The sequence below is a fragment of the Paralichthys olivaceus genome, chromosome 23 (assembly GCF_024713975.1).
Source record: "Paralichthys olivaceus isolate ysfri-2021 chromosome 23, ASM2471397v2, whole genome shotgun sequence".
Taxonomy (NCBI): domain Eukaryota; kingdom Metazoa; phylum Chordata; class Actinopteri; order Pleuronectiformes; family Paralichthyidae; genus Paralichthys; species Paralichthys olivaceus.
The window spans coordinates 15,594,907-15,621,928 of NC_091115.1; the positions used below are offsets into that span (position 1 = coordinate 15,594,907).

General features: G+C 40.1%; 1 protein-coding gene across 2 annotated transcripts in view; it reads left to right on the forward strand.

Moving 5' to 3' along the window:
* The first annotated feature begins 20,681 nt into the window (after window positions 1-20,681).
* arhgef39 (Rho guanine nucleotide exchange factor (GEF) 39) overlaps window positions 20,682-27,022 on the forward strand; it is a 46,761-nt gene continuing 40,420 nt past the window's right edge. Inside the window, exons 1-3 of one of the 2 annotated variants that reach the window (XM_020099815.2) lie at window positions 20,682-20,812; window positions 21,654-21,807; window positions 23,694-23,788. In XM_020099815.2, coding sequence (XP_019955374.2) covers window positions 21,673-21,807; window positions 23,694-23,788 — 230 coding nt within the window. In that variant the 5' untranslated portion in view covers window positions 20,682-20,812; window positions 21,654-21,672. Of the gene's footprint in view, window positions 20,861-21,653; window positions 21,808-23,693; window positions 23,789-27,022 lie in introns of both variants that reach the window. The other variant, XM_069519641.1, reaches the window with a different exon arrangement.

Below are 27,022 nucleotides of genomic sequence, written 5' to 3' on the forward strand. Positions count from 1 at the left end.
TAAAGCTATATACTGTTCAAGTCATTTATTTTTGGAGAGTGTCCACCAGCACCCTACTCACCCGTCTCTTTACTTCCTCTTAATTTGAAAATGAAGGCAGGAACTCTAGATCCAAACTCCTCCTGTTTCCTGTTCGGTGGTGGAACAAGAGAACGAAACTCAATTCAGTCAGCTGAATCCCTTCAAGAGTTTTTACCTACCTAATATTCACCCTTGCGCTCTGTCCTCTGATTCTTCAGTACATTTCTTATCCACCAAAAAGAATAAATAAGTAACAAATGTTAAATTCCACTATTTCTTCAGCCAAATGTGATGCATTATGTTTTATTTAAAACCCTCTATGCACTTAAGTGTTTGCAATAACTGTGTCAGACCTGCTCAGGTGGGGCTGCATCTTAAAAAAAAAAAAACAGTAGACTGTGCCCCCCCCCATGGCGAATCCAATCAGATTAACACTATAACAGCTCAGTGCACCCCCTAGAGCTTCTTTTCTCCCAGTCGCTCCAGTGTAATTTCAGCGTAACTTCCTGTGCTGTTATCACAGGGTACACAGCATGTAGTGCCCATTTCCACAGAGCATGAACTGATGTAGTCACAGCTGGGAGGAGTAAAGATTACATATGTATCTTGGAGAGGCAGATGCTTTAACTTCTTTTTTAGTTATGCTTAGCATTTTTGAGATGGGGTGGCAATCAATTGAAAGGGTCTGAGGGAGTTGTCAATCAAGTCCAGTGCATGCCAGTGCAGTCGTGTGCAAAGATCTGATCATTTTATAAATATCTCCAGCATACAAATTGTTAAAACACTAGTTAAACATTACAACTGTCAGTGTTAGAACTTCATTATTCTAAATGTGTTGTCGTTAAATAATTTCCCTGCCAGTAAAGATCTCGCCACTTCCATTGGCCCTTCTGTGGTTCACAACTTTTCATATTGTTCTGTTGTTGTGAACGTGTCTGATGGGAGAATCTGCTGCTCTGAACAAAGTCCACGTCCCATTGACTGGTTCATGGTTCACTTCAGGGATTATTTTGGATTTAACTAGCCACTGCTATGCTATTTGCCTTATGTCTGCTTGTCGCCTGCAACAATTAACAACAGCAGTTCTGTGGATATGCTTCTCCATGCCACCAGAACTCTCCCTTTTTGTGGAAGCACCGGTTAGAGGGGGCACAGTGGCCATTTGGGGTTCAGCACAATTACAAAATGCTAAAATATATGCACACAGCCAAATGTGAAAACCTGCCCTTTCCCCTCAGTTTCAACCCATCACCTCTTCTGCTGAGCCTGTGGAGGTCACTCTGCTTCCCTTCGTCACTGGAGCGGTCTTTCGGAAAATGATTGAATCACCAATCATGACTTCATGTTCATCAATTCTTCTGCAGCTTGAGCAAATTTGAGTCTTTCACTTCCCTTCAAACTTGAATCTAATCTTTCAGAGACTGTCGGAGGAGTGTGACGACGTGTTGTCACAGGTAGCAGCTGCAGGTGAAGATGAGCGTTGTTAAGGCTGACAGTGGGACCCTGCAGACCTAATGAGAGTCAACCTTTGTCGGCTTGCTGTCTTGCAACGCAACCTACCTGTCGTGTTGTTACAGGCTCCGTGTGCCTTGACCTAACTTTGCTAAATGAGCTGCTTAGGAGGAGAGGGGAGGGGCTTCTGCTGGATCAACGCTTATATAGCAACAGACCTGGAGCTCGATCAGCTAAATGAGGCTTCTTAGAAATGGTGACTGACCTATCATTAGGGACACAGAGGTATAAAAGCATTATTTCTGTTTGACACGGAGAACTTAGCTGCCGTGAGAAAGAACAGTTAAATGCAATTTATTCTGAAATCCTTAAATCTAAGGAGAGCAGAAGTCAGGGGTGATGCAATCTACTGGTATTGATGGTAACTGTAATATATAAAAAATAATGAGATTTGTATTATGTTAATTACACACGTATAATCATATTGTATACATAATCAAGGGGTTTGTTTCTAAGTTCTGTTTCTTTCTAATGAGATGCTGGAACTTTCTAGCTCACACTCCAGCGTGTGTTAGTATCTGTATTGTTACTCATTTGGCAAAAAAGAGACAAACCACACAGATAAAAATGATTATCACTTATATTATCATTCTATAGATATTGTGATATCATCAATACTTTTGGCTAGAATATTACTTTAGTAAAGATCTGATATGCAACAACCCTGTTTGGGATATATCCATATACTGTAATGAACCACCTCCACATCACAAGTGACACACGGCTGCTTGAAGGAGCTGCGTCTGGTCGCCTTTACTTTGTTCATTTGTTAATGTCTGCTCAGGAATGAATCATGCCGTTACTGTGGTAACAGAGCAAACAGCAAGGTCGATGATATTGTGCTTTATTGTTTCTGAAACATGGAGAGAGAGAAAGAGCTAAACAGGCTTAATGAATGTAACCCATTATTGAATGTGTTCTTACAATATGAATCATGCACCACTGCGGCTGCACAAAGAGCTGTTCCCCTGTTTATTCAAAGCTCGGTGAAACTCAACTCAGCATGCAGAAACCCAGGAACCAGTTGTCGCTTTGGTGTCGTGAGCGGACGGGTTGTTGTTATCGCCAAGGTCACTTGCGTTGATTTCTCAGCCAAGTGTGAAGCTGATTGTAAGAGCGGTTCTGGAGATACGCATGCCACAGATTTCTGGAATTAGTAGATACCATGAGATGCCCTCACACACGCAGTATATCATTCATTCAGACAAGCACATTTGGTGGGCTCCACCATGTGACTCAAATTTAACTAAAGAATCCTGAACCAGGCTACACAGGCAGCCCCTTCTCCAGCTGGTGTTCAAATGTACTCCAGTGTCACTTTTCATACACTTCACCTCAAACTCTCAAAGCCATTTAATAAATTTGATTAATATCTTGTTGAAGTACCTTAAAAAGTATAATCATTTCACAGCCAATTTGATTTACGTTTGATCTTTTTACTAAAACTCCCCCGTGCCGACTGCACTGCTACGTGCTTATAAGATGCTAATTTAATGTATGCGGAGTATAGAAAATGTTACAGAGCTGAACAGAACAAGTAGAAGTTGCATGTTAAAAAGAAAATCAATAGGAAGTTTTAATGGCTTTTATGTGGGTAATGATAGGGGAGGTTAAGAGGCTAGGGCATGGGTTAATGGCACTATCAGGACATAGACCGAGTTAAGTGCAAAGAAAGGTCTTCCACCAGAGGTTAATTAACCTTTCTAAACCCAAGGTGTCTGAACGCACATACATATTGAATGGAAGCTGCCACAAAAAGCCTGTAGGTCACAGCTAATACATTCTGCAAGTTACAATTAAAACATCATCAGACCAATGCCTGTTCTCCATTTAAGAGCCATTTATAAAGCCGCAATTCAGGAGGCAATTTATTACACTCAAAAGCAATCTGACTGGGGGGTGGGGTGGTTGTTAGGTTAGCGGATATGTAATTTCACTCAATGCAAACGCAGTGGTTGGAGAGGAGAGACCAATGATGCAAGCAGTGAAGCATTTACTGCATCTGTGGCTGCCTTTATGGAAGTGAATATAATAGCGAGACAAAGGTCCAGAGGAGACTAAGTGTTGCGCTTCATGTGCGAGCGGTGCTTGTTGTTCGTGAGATGTTAAATATGCAGCAGTCAAGGATTTTACGCAGAGAGAAGCTTGTTTATCCAGTAAATAATCAGTACGTTTACATCGTGTTTCTGCTGAGAACTCATTTGTTCAATGCAACGTAAAGAAGAAAAGTGATTTCTGTCGTCAGGGTAGGGGAAATTTCACATCTCCAGCCAGACGTCTCATTGAGAAATCAGCACAGAGACATCACACAAAGGCAGATGTTGCTGTCATTGCAGAGCAGTCAGATTAAAAGCAAGAACATGCCATGTAGAAATGTACTCTGGTGTTCAATGATTTAATCCCAGTTGAGAAAATAATCTCACCACGAGGTGCGTTTTTGGGCTCTTCTTGAGTTTTCAATCACATCACCTGATTGAGTTGACTTGACTGACTCACACTAGCCTCGTATTAGCTTCAAATGAAATAAAATGAGCTTATTAAGAGATTTAACAAATTTGAATACAATACAATACAACATTAAAAAAACTATACACATTCAAAGGTGCAGTGTATCATTTGAAGATGCAAATGTAGTGACAACTTTAACTGTATGGAATGTGTGTCTATAATTATTATGTTTCCTAAGGTGAAGTGCAAACATGCAGGTTGTTGTCTTGAATTGACTTCAAGTTTGGAAACCAGCGAGCCTAGTGACAGAAACTGTTGTCAAGTCTGGTGGTGCGTGCAGCCCTGCTCCTGTACCGCCTGCCGGACGCTGTGTGCCTTCTGCAGACACCGCTGGTAGTAGATGTCGTGGAGTCTGTTTCCTGTGATGTGTTGTGCCACCTCTACCACTCCCTGTAGAGATTTGCCTAAGGACATTGAAAAGTGACACCGATGAAGGTTCTGGATCCAGACTTTTGACAGTACTGCACTGGTAATTGATACCAAATTGGCTTAATGTGTGAATGTGTTTGCATTTCTATGTCTATGTGATACAGTGAAGTTATATTTCTGGCATTATGTTTTGCACATAGACTCTGCTCACGTCCTGCATTGTCTCCCCGTGTTCATGCTCCTAAATGCAGAATGTCTGTTCATGACGGTGAACATTACTGTAAAGCTGAGAACTGTTTGCAGAGTGAATTATAAGGACCCAGCACAGATCATAGTGATTTAATATGTAAAAAAAAGAGATAATACAATGCTGCACAGTGTGTGCATGCAGTTGTATTGTTTCTGTGTAAACTGAGCGACATTAGTCCAGGTGGGCCACATGAGACTGCATGAGAGTGTTTCAGGACTGGGCTCAATGGCCGCTGTGAACTTGTGGTCGTGTGTATTCAAATTCTCAAGTCATGCAAATGCAGCGCTCAGCAGTGACTGTATGTAATCAACCCCTGTGGATCCATCCTGAAACCACCCCGTGAACACCAGCCCGGAGAGACTAGCGCTACCTCTGATTTGTGCCAGTTGATTTAGCCTGAAATCTCAGAAAAACTCTCACCAGTCCAATGCTCCCGACCTCCTGTCACCACCTTAATTCTCCAGTCGTCGCTGATTGACACCGTAAATGTCCCATACGCAGGGTGAGGAGCAATGGGGCACAAGGAAACACCACGCCTAGTCCCACATCCTCGGTTAATAAAGGGGGGGTGCACTGTCATTCATAAGAACTGCTGCCCACGGTCCTTAACCAATTTATTAAACCCTTCTCAAAGGCCTGCAAAGTCTAGTCATTATTATTCTCAGTGATTCAAACAAGAAAAGCATGTTTTTTACAATTTAACCAAATCTGAAGGGATGGGCATCTAAGGTTATCAGCCGATTATCAACATTACCGGTGAAATTATGTATTTTTAGTTATGTATTAAATATCCATGTAACTTCATCAAATAAGTTCAATATAAAGGCTCACATTTAATTCAGCATTTTCTGTCATGTTGAGTTAGTGTTAATGAATCAACCAGCTTGAGAGGGATTTGATTAAATATAGTGTGTGTTTAATGTATACTTGTATGTATAAGTATAACTCTACCTAATTAAATCACTCTCAAGTTATTGATATACGATAGAAAACACTGACCCTTTACATTGAACTCAATAACTGCTTGAAATCTATATTTTACAGACTAATTGGCCAAAAGCTAATCTTGTCTTTACTTTGCATTGCAGTACTGTGACACTGGATGTTGGTGGAAGTGGCAGTTGTCCCTCTGCTAGTGCCTCTGTGTAAACCACTTTTAAGAGTTGGTGTTACCATGTCAACGTTCTTGCAATATTCATCTTAACTACTGATTTACCAGAATAACTTCTATTTTCCATAAAAACGTCTGATGACCTTGTTGATTTCCTCACTGTTAAATCTTCCACCCTATCATCGTTATACAGGATTAAGGAGCTGGCATTTAAAATTAAAAATTAAAATTGTCTTGCAAGCAGTTTGTCTGATTTGTATCCCCTTTCATAGAATCTCGGTTGCATATTCTGCCTTTTTGTTGTGAAGCTCTGTGACTTTAATGGTGTAACTGTTGGTATCCCATAGTTTTTATTGTGATTCAAGCTCTTTCAAATCAATAAAATCAATCCATTTTAATGTCATTTTAATATTGTGTAATTATCCCACCCATCGTATTCCTCTGAAGTGTCTCACACTGCTTCATCATTGTACCTGCCTCGACCAGAGCATGTTCCGACAGATATCACTATGATCTTACAATCCACCACCTCCTCAATCATTTCTCTGGATTCCAGGAAATAGTCAATCCTTGAGAGTGATTTATGCATCAGTGAACAGAAGGAATACTCTTCTTCATGTCACCATATGTCGACCAGGCCAAGGTCTTTCATCATCAACTATAAAGCTAATCATTCCCTTGGCATGGCTATATGATGCCTTGTTCGATCTAATTGGGCGCCTTGCACCTGATTAAAGTCCCCAGGAATCAACATCTGGCCCTCCTCAATTTCTTTTCCCATTGTCTTCAAAAGCACATAATTAAAATTACTATGTTCTTTGTTTGGAACATGTATGTATATGTTAACATTTACCCCCTGCCCTCCTCACGCTTTTGTGGTTAAGTACTACTAAATTCATCCTCTTAAGCACTAATACTTCCCTCCCATTCTTTTTCCTAGAAAATGAAACATCTGCTCTGCCCAAACTCTCTTTAGAGACTCTGCTTCCTTGTCCTTCGTGTGTGTCTCTGAAATCCAGGTGATATCTGTGACCTGTGAGATCTCAAATAACTCATCTGGGTTACATCAATGTTGCACATAATCATAATTAAACATTTAGCCATTAGACTATACAGCAATATCTACTCTTCCCTTAAAATTTAGTTCTACAAAAGGATCTCCTCGGTGGTGCAACAATAGATCCCTCCAGAACCTTTTGTGGTCTGGACTGGCAGCGTGCACACATACCTCAACAATGAGGCATTTATGTCTTGGCCTCTGATCAAGTCTGTGCATCACATGATGAATTGCTATGGCTGACCCCCGTCTACAACTACTTTTTATACCTTGAGGTGCACAAGAACAATAGGTACTAGTGAGGTTTATAATTTATGCAGTACAGGAGTACAGGTTAGGAATCAGAAGGATATTTCACTTATAATGTCCAAACAGTCATTATAGTCATAAGTAATACATCAGGGGTTTTGTACTGGACATCGGTGGGTTGAGGATGAACTACTTATCACCTCATGAGTCTCCCAGTCTGTTCTTCAGCAACTCATCATTATCCATTTCATCACCTTGGCATCAGTGTCATAATTATGAGGTAATGTCTGACTTATTAAACTATAGTTCCTCAGTTACCAAATTATTTAAGATCTCAACAATGTTATTACAATGAAATTCCCAGCAAAACTTATTGTCTCGTCTGTTTTCATCGACGACTACTGACGACTACTGATGATGTACCGGCTTCTTAAAGGGCTGCCCCAATTCATACGGGGAGATTTCAACAAATACCCCTTGTGACTCCATTTCAAGAGGTAAGATGACCCTCGAAAACAAGGTATCGAGCACGTCACTGTAATTTACACCTGATCCAGAAGAACCAGAGCTACTGAGCGGTCACACAAGTCAGAGCTGATGGATTTAATTACATGTAGCAGTAAGCAAGGGACTTACAAATAGCTCCAGTGAATCACAGCCAGGTTCCACACTGCCTCACTCTGTAGCAGTATGGCCCTCAAGCTATGGAGGAAGTCTAAATGAGCTGCATGCACACACCTAAAGTAACGTTATCAAACACATCATCGTCTTTCAGCCAGCCAGTACAGCAGGTTCTGCCGTTCCCTCAGCGGCTGGTATCCCTGTTGACGGCTCCATGTTGGAGTTCCCCACGGGCAAACACTTCCAAAGGGGAAGGCACATCGGAAGCAGTTTTTCGCATGCCAAATCTAGGAAGCTTCCTTGAAAAGGTGCAACGTGGAATGCAGCATGGGTGGTGTGGGGATTTGGGACCGTTATAAAAAGCCTGAAACACCCAATCAAGCTCATGGCTCCCTCCCCTGAGCCTGTCGATCTCCACATTAATCAGAGACAACAAAGCAATTCCCACTGGAGAGCGGCCATTTCTGACTGCTTGCATGCATGTGCAGTATCTCCTGCTTCCCCTCACTCACTCACACAAACAGACACATCTTCAGTCCTCTATGATGTAATGAACCCGCAAGGCTTCTCCCTTTTTTTCCTCTCATCACTCTCAGATCTTTCCTTTTTCATCTTCACTTTTCACTCATTTTAAGAGAGGAAGTTTTTAAGAGTGTGCCCCACCCACACTCCAGCATCCACCCCATTCGTCTTTAAACACAAAGTTTTGAGTACATGCCACACCTACTCTCTGGATGGGGCTTATTCCCCCACCTCACTCTTTCCAAGTAATTGCCCTGTTTTGCAGCAACTACGGATTCCTGCGCCACCCCAGTGCAGTGCTTTCATTTGCGGGTAAATAGGTTTTCTGCTGAGTTTAAAGGCTCCTGTGCCCATTGGGGGATCCAGCTTTGGGGAGATACTCTGAGCCTAGGAGAAATCATTAGGCGCGGGATGGGAGGGGGGGGGACTGTGCTTTATGATGCAAACAAGCAGTCAGCACTGACCTCACAAGCTTGTCTGACAACAACTCACACAACTGGATTTATTTTTAGTTGAAGTGGTGAGCTACTTTTTCAGTGGCTGTAAAGAGTGGTTAGCGGGTTGGGTTTGCCACATCCCCATTAGCTGTGCCACTTAGGTTTGTATGAGAGCTAATCCGGGCTGACATTTTGTTTTAATTTTTCCAGCTCTTAGAGACTTTCTGCTGTAGGTATTGTAAGTATTGTAAGTATTTCTTCAGTAGATTTTTTTTTAAGTTCCGTGGTGTATTCAGAAGGACATGCTTTTGCACTTATCAATTTGAATCCAATTCCCATATCAAGTAACACTTCGCTGGATAAATAAATAAATATCACTGGGGGAATATTATATCAAACACTTAAAGGCTGCCAATGTAAAAAGTATAAAGTCTTTCTGAAAAGCTGAAACCTCAATATTCTTTGCATTCTATTTAACTAGCATAAAAAATGTAATGTAACAACTACTGTGCTCACTAACATTTTTATTTGTTTGCATCTCATACAAATAAAATTGAATTGAATCTTCCTATAGCTACAGTACCCATATTCTTAATGCCCGGGCCACACTGGCTGCGTTTCTGCTGCGTCTGCGGCCGTCTGTTGTTCAGCAGTGTCACTGTTTCGTGAGGTTTCTGGTATAACGTCCTTGAACAAATGAAATTCACGCTCGATTCACAGTGATTGGCCAGGTGAGAGGAGCTGAGAAAGAAGGCACCATTTGTGACATACCTCACTCCCCACAATCCTCTATAAAACACACCCACCATATTTGGCGGTCTATTTAAGCAGAGAAAATTTCCCATCACCACCTGTGGCTTCTGACGGATGTTATGAGTATTTGCTAATCACTCCCATCATATCTATGTTATCATATTTAGGGGAGTGATTAAGTCTGAGCCTAGACGCCAAACACTAACATGTTCTACCGATGTAATAAACATTTGAATGTGAGTTGTCTGACTGAACTACTTCTCTTGCTTTCTGTGTGTATACAACCAAATGGAACTCTCTGGGAATGATTATCCTCCACTTTATATCAATCAAGATGTAAAGAATTACACCTAGATTAAAGATTAGCTGCACAACGATTGAATAATAGGTTGGACAATCCCCCCATTTGGTTTGTTTCTCTGCAGTCCTTCTCTACATGTTCTTGCAAGACCACAAAAAAATGCTTCTACCAAGAAAATTGAAAGATAGAATTCTGGACAGAATTTTAATAGAACTGATTCTGCCTATTAGGAAAGAAAAATTTCATGGAGAGAGAGTGATATTGAATAAATAACAGAAACAATTGTGGACCAATTGAAATAGTAGAGCTCCTGATGGAATCTGCTCAGCAAGGAAACAGTCATTAAAAAGGAACCACTTCCTTTTACTGATGTTTACCTTATAGCCCAAGGATGATCCAAAGGTTGTCAAGATTTGTAAAATATCATCTTCACAATTACCTGGGTCTGTGACATATAGCGAAAGGTCATCAGCATAGAGAGATACGCAATGTTCCAGGCCAGCTCTATAAATACCAGTGGAGAGTATGGAGCATTTGGCTCGATCGCAAAAACAAACGGATTATGCTTACAGTGGGAAGTGGTCAGATCAGAAGAGGTAGACGTTGATGAGTGGTAGAGATGGAGTGTAAAGTGAAAAGAAGACAATTTGTCCCACTCTACCCAGTGTCCAAATTATTCTCATGATGGTATATCCATTTTAGCAGCTTGGGAGATGCAGGAGAAAGAACAATATTTAAAAATCTTCAAATGACGATGAGCAGACATTTCAACTCATCCGTCAAAGAAGACCAATCTGTTCCTCTCTGTGACATAATTGGAGTAAGTACCTGTTTACTATTCTTTACTAACCAATCACAAGCCGTATTCAGATATGAACTGCAATGGGGTCGATGAGTTTTTCTTTCAGAAAAGAAGAACGCCACCGAAGATTCTCCGCTCAGATGCGCTCACAACAACAACAGGGAAATCTCCGAAGGGTTTAGGTGAAGGGCGGTGCAGCATGCAGGCCGGACATTATTATTATTATTTTTTAGTCTCAATGAATCCATCAAACTTACTACGTTGAGTGCAGTCTACATTGTCTTCCTGACGAAACTGCTGTAACCTTTCGAATAAGCATTGCATCTCTGTAATCCTTTGAATATTTACTCCCTCAAGCACATGACACTGTGTGTGTGTGTCTGTGTGTATGTGTCTCCTTTCCTCTCACTCTACCCCCCTATTATCTCCCCTCCCTCCTTTCGTTTGACTCTACCTCTTACTCTGTGCTGGACAATTGGCCGTCCTGGGACATCTCTCTCTCTATCCTGTCCGTTGGTGCTTCATTCCAGATGTTCTACTTCTTTCTCTCTCTCTCTCTCTCTCTCTCTCTCTCTCTCCCTCTGTGTGTTTGTTTCCTCCTAAACATGTAAATGATTTGCAGGGTTTTACCTCTTGTATGGTTTTGCAGTCTGTCCCTTCTCCAGGTCCTCATGATGGAGAGAGGATCGAGTGGCCCAGGTCCTTTTTCGCTTTACCTTGAAGTCAACATCTTCCCAGATTATATTTTTAAAGGTTTACAAGCTACTATATCATAGCGGTTGTCCATTGTTTACTGTTGTACATTTTTCATTTAACAATTTGTACCTTCCATACCAACTCTCCCTTTCCATCCACATATATTTACCAGTTTCCTGTAATCCCTTCATTATCAAGGACACCAGAACACGCAAAACAGTGAGAGATAACATGATGATTTGAATTACCAGGTTGCATCTGACAATGTCTGCTTGAAAAGTGCAGAAATGTTCCAGTTTAAAGCAGTGACTCTATTCTTCGGTAATTCCAATACAATGCCTTCATCCAAACTGCAGCTCAAAGAAATGTGTAATTATTAGGATGTGGGGGCAAACACATAAAAATCCATTACATCGTTTGAATTGGAGCATTTTTCAGCTCAGAAACAAGTCCAAATGAGCCAATAAATGAAATAAATGAAATAGACTGCTAATTAGTAATAGCAGTGTTCTGTGATTATTTCCTTCACTGCTCCAAAACAGATAAGCTTCATGAAAAAGGAAACAGATAAAACTGTGTTGCACTGTCGCAATTAGAGTAAAATAAACTGTATCTTCCCCTAAAATTAAATCACCCCTGCTTTTACATGGTCTCCAAAAAGTCTGCATGGCTGGAACTTGACCACTTGACCTGTGAATCAGGAAGCTCCAAACATTGGTTCTACATCTTTGTAGAATTTAAATAAATTGTCCACCAAAAACCTTTTCCTGAACTGGCAATTTCGAAAGTGTCCACCATCAAACTAAATATTGGAGGGACCGGCCATCCTGTTGCTGCATTATTAATGTGTTTGTTGGTTAATGACTGGGGTGTTTTCATCATACTGTGTAGTAGTTATGTAAAATTCACAAAATTCAATTATTATGCAGGACTCACACAAAGGCTGTGAATGGGGTGATCTCATGCAAGTCTAAATTATGATTGTTGTTGTCATGACAATTGCACCAGCACAAAGCGGTGGGCTTACATTTAACTATTTTAAGTCAGCATTGACACTAGACACGCATCAAACATGCTCCCTGTGTGAACAACAGACACATGCGAGACATAGCAGCTCAGGGAACCAGTTGTTACGTGCTGCAAAAGCATCCGATGTGACCCAGGCATTATGCATTAGCTTTATTAAACTACTACTTTGTGTCAATTAGTAAAATATTACAATAAACATTGAAAGTTGTATTATGTAATGATTAAATATAACTGAGAGAAATGGCGAACTAAGGCTCGGACATGATCTCTTCTGCCACTTATACCTTTATTAGGGTTTTTTTTTTTTTTAAATGTGAAATAGCGTAAATGTCCTTTGATACATTTTATGACGAATCATGAAAATCATGAAAGCTACAATAGAGACATCAGAAGCAGGAATAATGTGTTTGGAGAATATTTTCAGTAACACCACATTCTCTTTGCAAAGAATGGAATGAATAAAAAGAGATTGGCTTTGAAAATAAACAATATCTCTGGAGAATAAACCAATAATATAGGGATAAAAGAGGTTTTCTAGTCTTGCTGCTTCATCCTCCGTGTTGATAGTTGGGCTGCAGTGTCATATAGGTTTTTCAAGGTTTTTCACCAGTCTCCATAATTCAAATCAGTGTTTTAATTTGAAATAGATAAGGCATTTAAGTGACAGCCCCCTGTTTTACATAATCTTTGGCCCTGACGGAGTCAATTTCTAGTTTGAAAGAGTTTGATATTACTGTTGGTAATGAATGGTCCATATTCTTTCTTAATATTCAATATAATCAACTACCCTGGGGAAGACAGGGGCTCCATGAGGACCAAACCTACTTTGTTGTGGCATGGCTGACCAACACATTAGTCTGGTTCTGATGATAACATATATAAGACATATATACAATTATACAATACGTAAAACATCATTTTGCGTAAACCTACTTGTCATAATCATTTAAAATCATATTCATCATATTTCATATAACATCTTATCTCCGAAAAGATGCTGTGGGTACCTCTGGCTTGAGCGCCTGCCTACAGGTTGGGCAGTGAGGATGAGGAGTGAGTTTCATCATTTGATTTGATGAACAGCAGGCGGAGGATGGGTTGGATGGCATTGTGGAAGGGAGAGTAGCAGTGCTTCAGGAAACTAGAAGCAGCCTCTGGGTGCAAGGTTTCTATGTTGCTGATTGACCTGTACAGCTAAATGAGTCATCTTGGCCAGTATGTTCACAGCTTTTGCAACAATAGCCAGGAATGTGAGACACTTACAGGTTTGAGGGTAAGAACATTCCCGAGGTCTCACCAAGTAGTATATGGTGCTTTGAGGTTGCTTTTGGAATGAGTAAGGGATCAGTGGGGAAATTGGATTAAGAGATCATCAACAATGTGTTTTTGAAGGAAAATAGGCTATAAACAAAAAACTGCGAGGTCTGTGAGAAGCTCACAACAACATGACCATCTTGTGCCATCTCTGAGTACAACCTTGAACAATTACAATGGGCCTTAAACATACACTGCTTTATTGTTAGTCAAGTTAAAAGTCAAGAATAAATTAAAGGACATTATTGTCAATAGGAACAGTTTTCATAGACAGGACTTCAGACATCTCGCTGCTCCTTCACATTGAAAGGGGGCAGCTGAAATGGTTTGGGCATCTAGTCAGGATGCCCCCTGGGCGCTTTTCATTTGAGGTTTATAGTGTAAACCCAACTGGGAGGAGACCCTGAGGCAGACCCAGAACTCACTTGAGGGACTCCATATCCCATCTGTCCTGGGAACTCCTCAGGATCCCTTAGGAAGAGCTGGTTGGGGGGAGAGATGTCTGGGATACCCTACTTGGCTGTTTTCTTCCACGACCTGAACCCGGATGAGAGGAATATAATGGATAGACGAATTATCATTTCACAATTAAATGTTTATTCTGCAGGAAATGCCTTGATTTTGACACTTAATATTATATGACACAGTTATATGTATAATTCGAAATGAAATAAGTCTGTACAGTTCAGTAGGAAAGTATAGAGTTTGCAACTCCAACAATGGGTTGATCGGTATCTTGTGGTGATTTTGAAAGGGAAAATAACCCTTTAAATTTTCTTCTGCCCCAGCTCCCACCATGTTTGTCTTGGACAGTATGCAGCACCTTTGTGTGGTTATTTGGAGCTGATTTAAAGGACACAGAGGAAAAAGGGGGTCTTCAGAGGTGTGTTATAATATCCTGGAGCTTTTCTCTCAGACCTTGTCTGGGATGCTTGAGCGACAGCTTTTGAGTGAGTTAGTGTCCCTGACCATCAATTAGGAGCAGACCTCACTGTCACAAATAAAAAAAAAAACGCCATTCTGTGCTTTCAGTAATTGCAGGCATGACAGTTTATCATTATCCATGAAAACCGCTGGGTTTTGCAAACACATTGCTGTTTTGATGGTCCTCCATCACTTGAGTGTCACTTAATATTGTGCAGCTGTTTGTTACCATGGGATTATTTTTTCCTCTACCAAGGCCAAATGGTCATTTTGCTTTAATGAGCCCACCATTCTATGAAACACAAAGCAGCAAAGGAGTGTGAAGTGCAAGGTTCCAAATGCTGATTGAGAGTTTTTAACCAAGGCTACTAAAGGCACACAATGAGCAATTACAGCTAATTGCTTTTGAACATTGCTGAAAAACACTCTTCTTTTTCATTTGCACTCTGTTCGTGTTTTGGGATTTTTGTTTTGTTCGGAATGTAATGTCCCTGGCAAGGCTTTATCACTTCTATAGCCTCAGGTTTACAAATCAACAAATCTGTGACAGTTACACATTTAAAGCGTTCATGCTTTTCTTGACAACAGATACTTTATTCTGAAGAGCTCTCACACAAAACACAGAAACAAACACATGAAAGTTTCTGCTACGTAAGTCTAACTGATACACCGATGTACTTGTGAACAGCCCAGCAACACATCTAAAGTGTCAACACTTGACGCTATAATTACAATTTAACAAAAACATTGATAATTACATCGGAGAAGTTAAGTGAAGAGCTGGCGGAAAAGCATTGATACATAAATGAAGCCTTTGCCCCCCTTCAGCAAAGGTAGATAATGGGATTCCACATCAATAAACACTTAAAGAGATTGTGTTCACATCTCGTTTTGGCATCCTGCAGGAAAAAGTGCTATTTGACAGAATTATTTCCCCTGTAGTCACTTAGGAGATTTCTGTCCAACAGTGCTCCTATTTATTTTGATGTGACTTTTATTTGTTTCGGGGGTTTTTTTTCTTTTAGAGCCAAATCATTTGATATCTCTTGGTCTTGAAACCTTGTTTCATATAACATCTTCCAGCTAAGATAGCCTTGCCTCCTATGTCTTGAATAATTCATGTCTTACAATCCAATACTATTGGATTGGGGAGAGTTGAATTCAAAAGTTGAATTACAAAACATCACAGTCTTTCATCTCATGAAGTTTTTTTTTACAAAGTGCATAGGTCAATTATGAGTCCTCTGGCAATAGCTGATATGAATAATACACCGGAGGGCTCCAGAACCTTGGGAGAGTTCCTCTACTTGTGTAGATTATTGACGCTTTTACTTTTTTTCTTCCTATCCTCAGGTAGAAAAAAAGGACCCTTTGTCTGTGGTCTCCTGCACTGTTCATGGCTCCATCGCCTCGAGGCAAAAGAAGCCTAATTTGCACCGATCTGTTATGGGGCCAATTATTATAATACCAAATGTAGTGGAAACACAATAAAATTGAAAACAATAAAGAATGGGTCTACCAGTATCGTGCATTTTAATAATCATCTCATTAAAGATGCATTTTATCTGTTCAGCAATTTGCAGAGTTTTGCTTCACTCTCTCTAGACTCTGCCCGATTACCTGCAGAGCCTGGACATCCTGCACCTGGTCTACAGAGACATTCTGTCTTAGTATAAATCCCTGAATATGTTTTACATGGAATATGTGAAAGTATTGATAACTGTAACCTTTCATTTAATTGAAGTAAAATACATTTTCAACTTGTGACTTAATCTTCACCTCTTCTTCTACAGATGATGACTGAGAGCTCATATTACATTGTCACGTGAAGTTATTGTCACAGTGAAATGTGCCTCTTTATGTGATCCCTTCATGGTCCTGCGAAACATTTTTTTGAATTAGCCATGCTTTCTCTTACATAGTCAGATCTATCTCTTCAGTGCTGTGTCATAGCAAGAGAATGGTCTGGCTGCTCCCATATCGTTCAGCCATCGGGGGGGAAAAAGCACTCTTGCTTTATTTAAAAAACAAAAAAACAATCACAATCATCTTGGCCAGGATACAGTGACTAATGGAAGCCTTATTCCACAGTCTGCATGCGGTGAGTCAGACTAGTCATGTCTTAATAATTCTAAGATCAATATAACAAGGTTAGTATCTTTAATATTTCCTTTGACATGACTCTTACTTCCATAGTTAAGCAAGATAATGTATTGTATATAAAAAAGGAAATGTATAGTTAATAATGATGCATTGTAAAGTAGTGCTTTTCACTGTATGCTGTCTGTATAATGTAAAATATTATCTCTTATAATAATTCAAATCATTATTTTGCTAAAGGTTGACTGGATAGAGTGAGCATCATATACTGATGTTATATTTACACTGTGGCTTTAAAACATTGATTGATTGATTAGGATTGATAAGATGAAGTGGTGTTGCTTTGTGGAGCACAGACAGGGAGGACCACGACGCAGGCAAGCAGTTAGGGGAACGGAACAAAAACAGGTAACACCACCCTGCCATCTCTTTGAGCAACACCTCCCAGACAGAACAGAGACACAAAGGAGAACCGTCCTGAGTCCACCAGAAGACCTCAGGGCTTTAAACCGGCAGAGCAGAAGTATTCATTTGGGGAGCCTCTAGACCTGAGAGGAAAACAAGGATGTTTCAGAGAGTTTCTGGGAAGAGATGGAACAAATGGTGTGAGCTTCTCTGGATGGAGACTGAAGGATGGGGCAGAAGGGCGGGATGTCTTTGGAGGGCTGCAATGAAGGCTTGAGCATTGAAGCACTGAAGGCAGAAACATTTAGAAGCATGATCCGGCTTCCATGGTGAATGTCTACCAACAGGACGTTGTACTCAGGAGGACAGCAGTGAAGGAGGAAGCCCAAAGAAAGGCAAGCAGGAGATTGGGGTTCAAAGCGCAGTCCAGGACTCGCGGAAGACTGGAGATCAGGTCCTGCAGCCATCTGCTGGAGTGCAGAGGAAATGGACAGCAGTTTGAATTCTCGATCTCCATCAGGCCTGGAAACCAGAAACCTTGGTGGAGGCTGGTAGCTGGAGGGCAGATAATGGAACACCTTGCACTGGGCTTGGTGTGGGCAAGTTTGAGGATGGTTCAGCCAGGAGGTTAGGTAGTGTGATTCTAGCAAACAATACTACTAGCAGCTCATGAAGCCTAAAACTGGAATTAAAACTGGAGGCTGGCAGGGGTGACGCTTGGTCGACAGCAGTTGCTGGATTGACGGCAGATGCTTTGCTGTTGCTGGACCGAGGATGATGCATTAAACACATTGGAGGTTAGTGGGTCAGATGCTAACCAGCTGAGGAACAGGAGCTGGCCAGTTCCTTGCAGAACCAGTGGTAGGTGAATGGGGCACAGACAGGTGGCTAGTGCAGCTAGCCGATGTATATGCTGCTGAATGTAAGGTTACTAATGATGGAGGGAAAGATTGAGGACATCTGGTGGGGGTCACATCCATTTGGTAGACATCTGTCCAGGACTGAGACAGGAAGTGTGACAAAACGTAGTCATTATCATTGTCATCACTACATGTTGTCTAAGATTGTGAACAAATGAGTTGTTTATATATGATCCAAATCACATAAGAGCACCCCCACTGTCAATTTACATTGAGATTGCACCCTGCACATATTCCAAATTGATTGAGATGCATTGTTGTCAATATTGTATATGAGACAAGACCATTACTGCAATAGATAAACGCCTGATTGGTCCTTAACCCCTACAGTTTGTGTTTTTTCCACTCAACCTACTGTCCAGATGTGAATTCAATAAAGTTGCCAGCAAATCCACAATGCATTTATCAATAATAACAATAATCAATAGCAAGAAACAATAAGTAACTACTGCAGGCTCTATCAGACATGTCCTGTCCTGCAGCAGGACTTGGCCTCTATCAGCACTAGATGTCAGTGTTCTCGCTGCTCTGAGGAGCTGCAGGCAACATGAACTGCAGCCTGGGATACGCTGCAGAAAAGAAATGCATCTCTTTTTTCACTTGAAAGTCCTCAGTCCTCGTGGATTTCATTCTGTAGCCTCCTGCGTCACAGCCTGATTACTGAGGGCATCACTTTTATCTTTAATGAGCTGCAAAGTGCTGAGCTGCGCTTCCTTCTGGAGCCAGTCTCACACCGGCCCGTGCACCAGCTCTCACCACTTGCTGCCAGTTATGTTGTATCTTTCCTCAAGGTTTCCTTAAATGAATAAATAAATAAAAGATACAACTTTACAAGTCCGCAGGAAAAATCAGTTGAAGGTCTGAGAATGAGTCAGAAAAAGTAACAAAAAAGAAAATCCGAGAAAACACGATGCCCAAAAGTTCACTCAACTGTTGAGTCTAATATATGAAAACATTTCTATTACTTATAGTTACATTTAGGAGCCTGAGTGAAAAGAGAAGCTGGATCACCAGAATCCCAGGGGGCTTTAAACCTCCTGGGAGCCCATGTGTCAACTGGTTTGTGCAAATTTATTGGAGTATTTGTTCAGGTTTAAGCACAGCTCATTGTGCTTGTTTGTTTAGTTTGATATTATATGTTCGATCAGATTACTATCTCTAGCATGAATGATTTTATATAAAAAGTAATGCAAAATCATGGAGCTCATTTTGCCCTCAATAACAGAGTAATCCACTCATGGTAAAAGGGACATATTCTCAAACATGAAATATATTTTGAACATTCAAATTGGATGGAAAACACAGATATATCATTTTTTTTAAATTATAAGGCTTAAAAGAAAATACTTATTCATCACAAAGTCTGCAATTTTTTCAATTCATTTCTGAGGGACTGGGTTTGAAGGAGAAATAGTCAAACGTGTTCCAATCTTTTATTTAACACAATGAACCATTTTTTCTTCAGTACATTTTCATTTTTTATAATTATGAGAATAAATGTTACTATGACAGTTTTCAATTCATGATGAGGGTCTATTAAATCCCGTGTATTCAGTTTTAAACCTCAAACGAAATCTAATTTCAAATAGCCTTCTCAAAGTTTTCTTTTTGTCTTATTTGTTGTTCATATCTGTAAAGAAGTTGCTGACTGAAAGCATGGAAAGCTGGATTGGTCTATTTCAAAGGATCAGGGACTTAGTCATGGGAAATATTTACTCCGACTCTATAACCACAGCAGCCCAGCTTAAACACATGTGAGAATGAATTAAACGATATTGCTCCTGATTGAAGAACAGTTGTTAAAAGGAGTAACAGAATGTGACATCTTAAAGTATTCTTCTCCCTTAATGTATTCATATTGAATACACTATAAGCTGTTGCTACCACTGAGAACACTGAGGTCTTGCTCTTGTAATATATCTGGGAATTTGCATGTTTTAATTAAACAGAGAAGAGTTTTCACATTCTACTGTCCAACATGTGGTGGTCTTTTCAATCTGACTGAGAGGGGAAACAAAGGTTATATAATATAGAGTGTGCTGTCTTTAAACTAGTGATGTAAAGGGATTTTTTTTTTTTTACTTTGAGAATAAAATTGAAATGTAATTTTGTGAAATCTTCTTTAAAGATCAAGAAGTTAAGTTAATACCTCTAGTCCATCAAATCACAATACAACATATGTAGTTTATTTTGGCACAAGCACAAATCCAAAAAGGAGAAATTCTAGTATTTAAACCTGATTTTTATTTTAAGGCATTTTGTTGTATGTGCAAACGTCATTAAGTCGATATGTTCTTATTAGTTTGACTTATTTGTGACATTTCTGCTTTATCCTGAAGGTGTTGAGTTTGAAAAATTCTCCTCTGATATAGTTCAACTTTATCCCCATCATCTTTTTTTCAATTTCATATTATATTTGTGGGAAGTCATTACAATTTTGAAAGCTGAATACTTTCAACATCCCACAAACGTAACAAATCCCTGCCAATGTAGTAGCTATTACGTTTGCAGGAAATTACGTATTACGTGTGTAGTAGGCAACTGCTATGACATTTTTGTTTTGTGGATTATTTCATTTAAAGTTGCATATTTGCAAGATGTTTGTGGGTGTTAGAGGCTCCTGTTATTAAAAATTATGATAATTTATAAACCCATTGCAATGAGTATTCAGACACTGAGCAGAGTACAGTGTAGTTAGTACCAGTAGTAGTACTTTTTATATACAGTCCATACTAGTTACTGTGGTATCGGTGCAGCTCGCTGTAGCTGCGTCACAGAGTGGGCGGTCTTTCCTGCGGTTGCGGCTGAGCGGGGCAGCCAATCGGCGTGCTCGTTTACACCGCAGCCCGGAAGAAGGAAGCGGAGGGAGAAAAGAGCGCCTGGAATCAAAAGTTGGAGACGTTACCTGAAGGTGAGCAGCGTCAACACACGACACAGGAACCACACGGAGACTTCTCGTGTAAATACAAACCCGTTCTCACTCTAACTAACCTGCGCTGCTGGGAAACATCACGATCGTTTCACCTCCTCACGCGACCACTCCTTTTACCGTCTTTTCACAATGACAGATCGCAGAGAGACTGTCACTCTGACTAAAACAACACCGTCCCATGTGTTCTTGTATTCGCTTAAACAATATTGAACTGAACTTAAGAGTACTGTTATTTACTCAAGGCAACAAAATGCCTTAAGATGAAACTTAACGGGTCCTGGAACTTCTCATCTGAGTGTTATAGGAGATGTAGATATGTGCAGCTTTGGGTTTTTTGACTTCCTGCTTTGCACTGAGCTCCAATTAATTCGACTGGAACTCCGGACAGAAGACCCCCACTTGATTCGTCTACACCAGGCTCATCAAACTGCGTGTTGCCATCAGCTGAACATCAGAATACACTGACAACTGTTGTTTGTCATCATTGCAAGAAGGAGTCTCTTAGTTTGCCACTGCACAGGCAGCAGGAGCAATCACAGTGAACTGCAATAGCACCAAGTAAAGTGCATACAACCTCTACTAAGGCTGAACATCCGCAATTGTATCCACTAATTAAATCAACCCACTAAAATAGATTTTTTTTATTCTATTCCCTGAAGAATTAACAAAAATGTAAATGACTTACTTGAGCGATTTCGAAAAAACTGGACCTGCTATTTAATCAGCAACCGCACCAAAATGTCTTGGGTTCTGCCCAGGCCCCTTTCCACCTAGTTTGATGGAATCTGTTAAGTAACTCTGCTTGCTTGTGTCTCTGCAGTGTCCTCCTCCTCGTCACCATGAGTTGCCTAAATGGTCAACGCGGCACCATCCAGGAGCAGAGGGACCGCTGGGAGAGAAAACGCAGCCGAACAGCCAAAGAGTTGGTGAAGACGGAACAATTTTACTGCGAACAGTTGAAGCTGGTCACCACTGTACGTAATGTGGCAGTCATGAGCTATAGTTCTGAGGTGTTACACACTGTGTGAACCAAAGACCTTGAGTATTAGCATCAGAAACCTTAACCATAACCACGGATGACCGTCACAGGGAATTACTGAAATAACATTTTAGTGTAGCATTTAAAAGGTTTTTATGATTTTTCAAATTCTATTAGGATTAATTTTCTGTGTCCCTCCTTTTCTTGGCGTTCAATCTTTAGTGCATAATGACCTATTTTGCTCCAATCAGACCATGAAAACTATTTATTTTTGTTTGTGTTTTACTGTTAAATCTCTAGATGCACACCAATATATATTAAGTAATGGTCTGCCTTCCATGGAAACTATTTTGGAAATGTTCTGATGAATACAGACCAGGTAGAGTTAACAAATCCACTCAGTCTTATAGGTGCAGTGGGGTTATCTAATCAGTCTTCTAAAATCAGTCTCATAAAAACTTATAATTATCAATTTAAGTTTTTAATATCTTATAATGAACCTACTAAAATTTATGGAATAATCTTCAGGACTTGTCAAAGTCTAGACACGAAGAGTGAGTCAGTCTGGACCCAGCCTACACCTTGTGTTATGAATATAATATATTATAAAGTTTAACCTTTTTTTAAAAAAATAATATTTCTGTTGATCAGTTCAATGTGTGACAAAGATTCTACTCTGTACTTTGAGATTATCAACCTTTCCCCAGATTAATGCGGTTTATTCCCATATTACTGAATACAGGTTGTCACAGGTGGGTTCACACATCAATGTTATATCAGAGAATTTGCAATTGGCTGCTAAATTTCTCTCTTAGACAACTTCTACAATCAGTGTAAATATAATTGTTGGAATATTATTAGAGTCAGGAGCAAAAGTGGACAAACTGTCTGACCCGTGTCTATAAGGGAGTAGATTATGTGATATTGTTGTAGACCCTTGTTCTAGACCTCTGACCTTAAATCCAAATTCAGACGTTTGGGTAATAAGTTTAAAAACTCCTGACCCAGTTAAAAAACTGTCGTACAGCCGTAGCTGGTAATGAATAACAATTATTTGAAGTATATGACACTGGTTTAATGAAGGCAGTAAGAGTACTTGGCTTGACAGAGGATGGCCGCCTGGTGGACTGGAATGGAACAGCTTGTTGTAGTCATTGTCAGCAGGTGAATTAGCACTTGGTCTTTACATGGTGATGAAGATGCAGTTCTTTGAAAAAAAAAGTTCTGGCAACTTTTGGTCGAAATACGGCTTTAGTCACCCTTTTGAAAAGTGTGTTTTACTCCAAAAAATATTCACAGAATGAAGACAAAACCTCAATGCCAAACATTCTCAGTCAAAAGTTTGAGCAAACAGGCGATTCTGAACAACGTGTTCCACTGCTACATTATGAAGTGTACTGTTCAGTACATATTAACAGACTCAAGGTAGAATTCATGGTAATCTTCCTCCCTGTGGAGAGAACAGACTTTTCCGCACTCGCTGCAGCCTCATTTCTACACAATTACTCACCCTTCACCCGTTCAGAGTCATTTCAGGCCAAATGCACATTCAATTTGCTAATCCCATTTGTACTTCAATTGACTCACACAGCTGTTGGTTTATTGTGAACATTGTTGTGTAACTTCCCTCTGTGTCTGTTCCTCATATGCACGTCAAGTCCCTGTTGTAAGAAGTTAAGGGTCTTGTATGTTTGGTGCAGTCTGATCTTTATATTACAATTTCTGGGAGAGTAATTAAGATGTCTGCAGTGAAAGCTCCTCCTTATCCAAAAGAATATTTCCATTCATCAATCGTAGATCTCATCAGATTCAGCCCAGTTCCAGTTTATTCATACAGATGCTGAGGCTTTTTTTTTTTTCTCCTTCTCTTGTTCCTCACAGTACTTTGTGGAGATCCTGAAGGCCAAAGGAACCCTGAGGCAGGACATTAGAGAAAACATCTTCAGTTCAATTAAAGCAATTCATTCCATAAACCAGTAAGTACCCTCTGAATAATTTAAAGAATATCTCTGCTTTGGAGACTGTGGTGAAGATTATTGGGTCGTCTCTTGTCTTAGAATGAAGTCAAGATACACTCTTGGTTTGCATAAGCATAGTCCTTATCTTCACCATTAGTACAAGTCAATAATGTTGTGTTCCAGCATGGAGGTGTTTTCTGCATATCAGGGGGAATTACTCCAGGTGCTATCACAAGCCCGAGAGCATTATTGTTTCCATTGAAAATTCATGAGCTTGTTACGTACCCGACCTGCTGTTGAAAATGGGCGGCTGATTAAAAGTCAGAACTGATAGAAACTGATCTTACTGCATGTCTAAAAGTGAAAATTGATCTCACGCTGTTCAAGTAAAATCTCCAAATGCACTTGAAAGAGTTCAGAAAGTTTGGTCGCGCGAATAAAAGGTTGATGTTTGAAGTTGGTGCATGTGTACAGGCCGAGGCGCTGGATTCAGTGATGGTATCCATAAATCAATGGAGAAGAAAAACAGAGCTTACAGTAGGAGTCTGTGTTTGAACTCTGATACCAAAATGTATGTTTTTCTTTCAAAGAGGTAAGATTTCAACTTTGATGGATTTGAGTCTCACTCTATCAGTAAAAGACTTGGAAATATGTATGATCACAAAGTTTCAGTTAGTAAATGATATGCACAGTACTTCAGTTGTATTACTAATTGAATTTGGGTCCAGTTTGTAATATTCATTGCAACATATATTTTATAAAAATAAATCCGTATTCTAGACCAAAAATTAAATATGATGACAACCCCAGACAATACCACATTACATTCAGGTCAGTTAATGGATTGAAGCAAGTTACATGTGCAACTATGGTTCTATGAACTCTGGACGACTACTGGATATATTATCCTGACATTAACATGGCTGGCACATTATGTGGATTGTCAGATGAAGAGATGGAGGGAGGTATCCCTGTGGCTGCCTATTAGTGAAGGGTTTGTGTTTTGCGGACTCAAACACTTCACCCACCCCTCCTTCGGCATAGGGGTGAGTGGATAATGAGTGAAATTCTTGATTTTTAAAAAAATTTAAATACCATAAATCAGAATTGTATTAGCTTACAGTTACATTTACAGTACAAATAGTTGTAGAAAGAGAAAGGATAAGAACACTTTCTGAATTCACTGCTGATTATTATAGACTTTGTAAAAAGTCAAGGCCCTGGATTTGAGAAACCCATCAGATTTGCAGTCTGCACACAGTCTAATGGACAAATCATACAGAGCTCAGTATCAGACGGCATGACAAACTGTGGTGTGGGAGCTTGGAATACCTTTGATTTTGAGAATTCCATTTCCAGGCAGATAATGAGTTGTGTGGGTTCCCACAAGCTCACGTCTTCTGCAGACTGACGGGCTTTCTTGTTGAGAGTTGCACAATGAAGATTGAAGTATGAATTACACAGTCTCATGTATTGGATAAATGGTTCTGCACATCTCATACGTCTTCATTATGAGCCCCTCAGCGAATCAATGGTTGAACATAATGGCAAGCACTCCATTTAAAAAATGGTCCATGGAGACACAATGTCTTCGCGCCAGACTTATTTACCACTGTTAAGTGATTGATTATAGATTTTCCCATATTCTTTTCACTTTCTCTCACTCTGACATTTGGCATTCATTGAATATAGGTGTCCCGGTGCCGAGAGTAATTGATAGTAAGTGGTGATAATAAGATCTCATAGATGGATATGTGTTTGACTCTGTCGTCTATCTGTCACACGTGAGACATCACGTTTTATAAAGTGTACGTCTCACTGCATTACTGCATTAAACAGGCTGACAATGATAAAAAGACATCTTGTTACTGCTTCTGCCTGCAAGCATGCAGGTACTCCGTATCCAGTTTGCAGTACTTTGCAGCTCCAGATCATAATTAATCATATCATATTAAGCGGAAGATGTCTCCGAGTCAATTCAATTTTATTTGTATTGCGCCAAATCATACATTCATTATCTCAAGGTACTTATTGACGAGACAGTACTTTATAGAGACACCCAACTAGCAAGCACTTGGTGTGTACAAAGAAAAACTTTGGAAGAAACCTCTATAAACAGTAGGGGCGCAACAGATCACAAAACATTCGGTTCTGATCGTATCGCAGTTTTTGAATTTTCAATCATATTGTTTTTCAAATAGATGAGGATGTCTACATTGTCTGGGGAGAGGGTAGATGTCTTTGCAGTAACTATGTTCCCTGCTGTGGAGAAGTGCCAGGGACAGAGAGGTAGCATCCTGCCATCATAGCAATATGAGGGTATTTACACTCATTTCTTTTCCACCATGCCAGTGAATCACCATCCACTAGAATGCCACTTGCTCCCTTGCAGGATGCCCACCTCCTCTTTGATGGTGCAAACATCTTCTTGCTTGTGTCCATGCTCTCAAAGGTATCCCCATAAAGCTCCTCCATGGCCGGCTTCTTTTGTGAGTCTGGTCCTGTCAATGTCAGCTCTGTGGCCCTGCAGAGAAAATGACAGGATCTATAACTACGACTATATTATTAGTTTTTATAGAACTAGAATTGTGGCGATAATATTTAATAAAATCCATTATTATTCAAAATAGATAGAACTTTTACATTTTGACTAGAAACCGTGGGAAACAACATGCACATGAAAGGCTAAACAAGCAGGTCACAATATGATGGAGCTCCAAACGGATGTTGAGCGTTCTGCGGTTTCTGAAGAATCCAATACTAAGAGAATCTGCGGAGACGTACTTTAATTGGATGATTTTTTGCAGCATGGCACTGATACCTGAGACGAGCTGTTGATCCTCACGCAGCAGCAAGAAACCACTTTGCCAGTGTCAGAAACATTCTGTGAGAACTGTGCTTTTCAACTCCACTCAGTTCAGTTCTCTGACCCTAAATACAAGCGCAGAAGGTATATTCGTCTGATCTGATCTGATCTTTCCATCTTTATTTATCTAAATTCAGAGTAGAGTGGGAAAAGTGCCAATGACTTCTGTCCTCATTAGGGCAAGATATCTGAATATATCGATAGGTCGTGCCATTTATTCTGCTTCTAATTGTCTGTGTCGAACAGAGTGGGCAGCAGACGCAGGAACCCAATTATTCCGAGCTTCTAACATGACAGACAGGAAAGAGCCGTCATTGCATTCAGATAGGAGCAAACAATCTGCAATGAATGTAATGTGATGCAATGGGGATGAGGAGGGTTTCTCT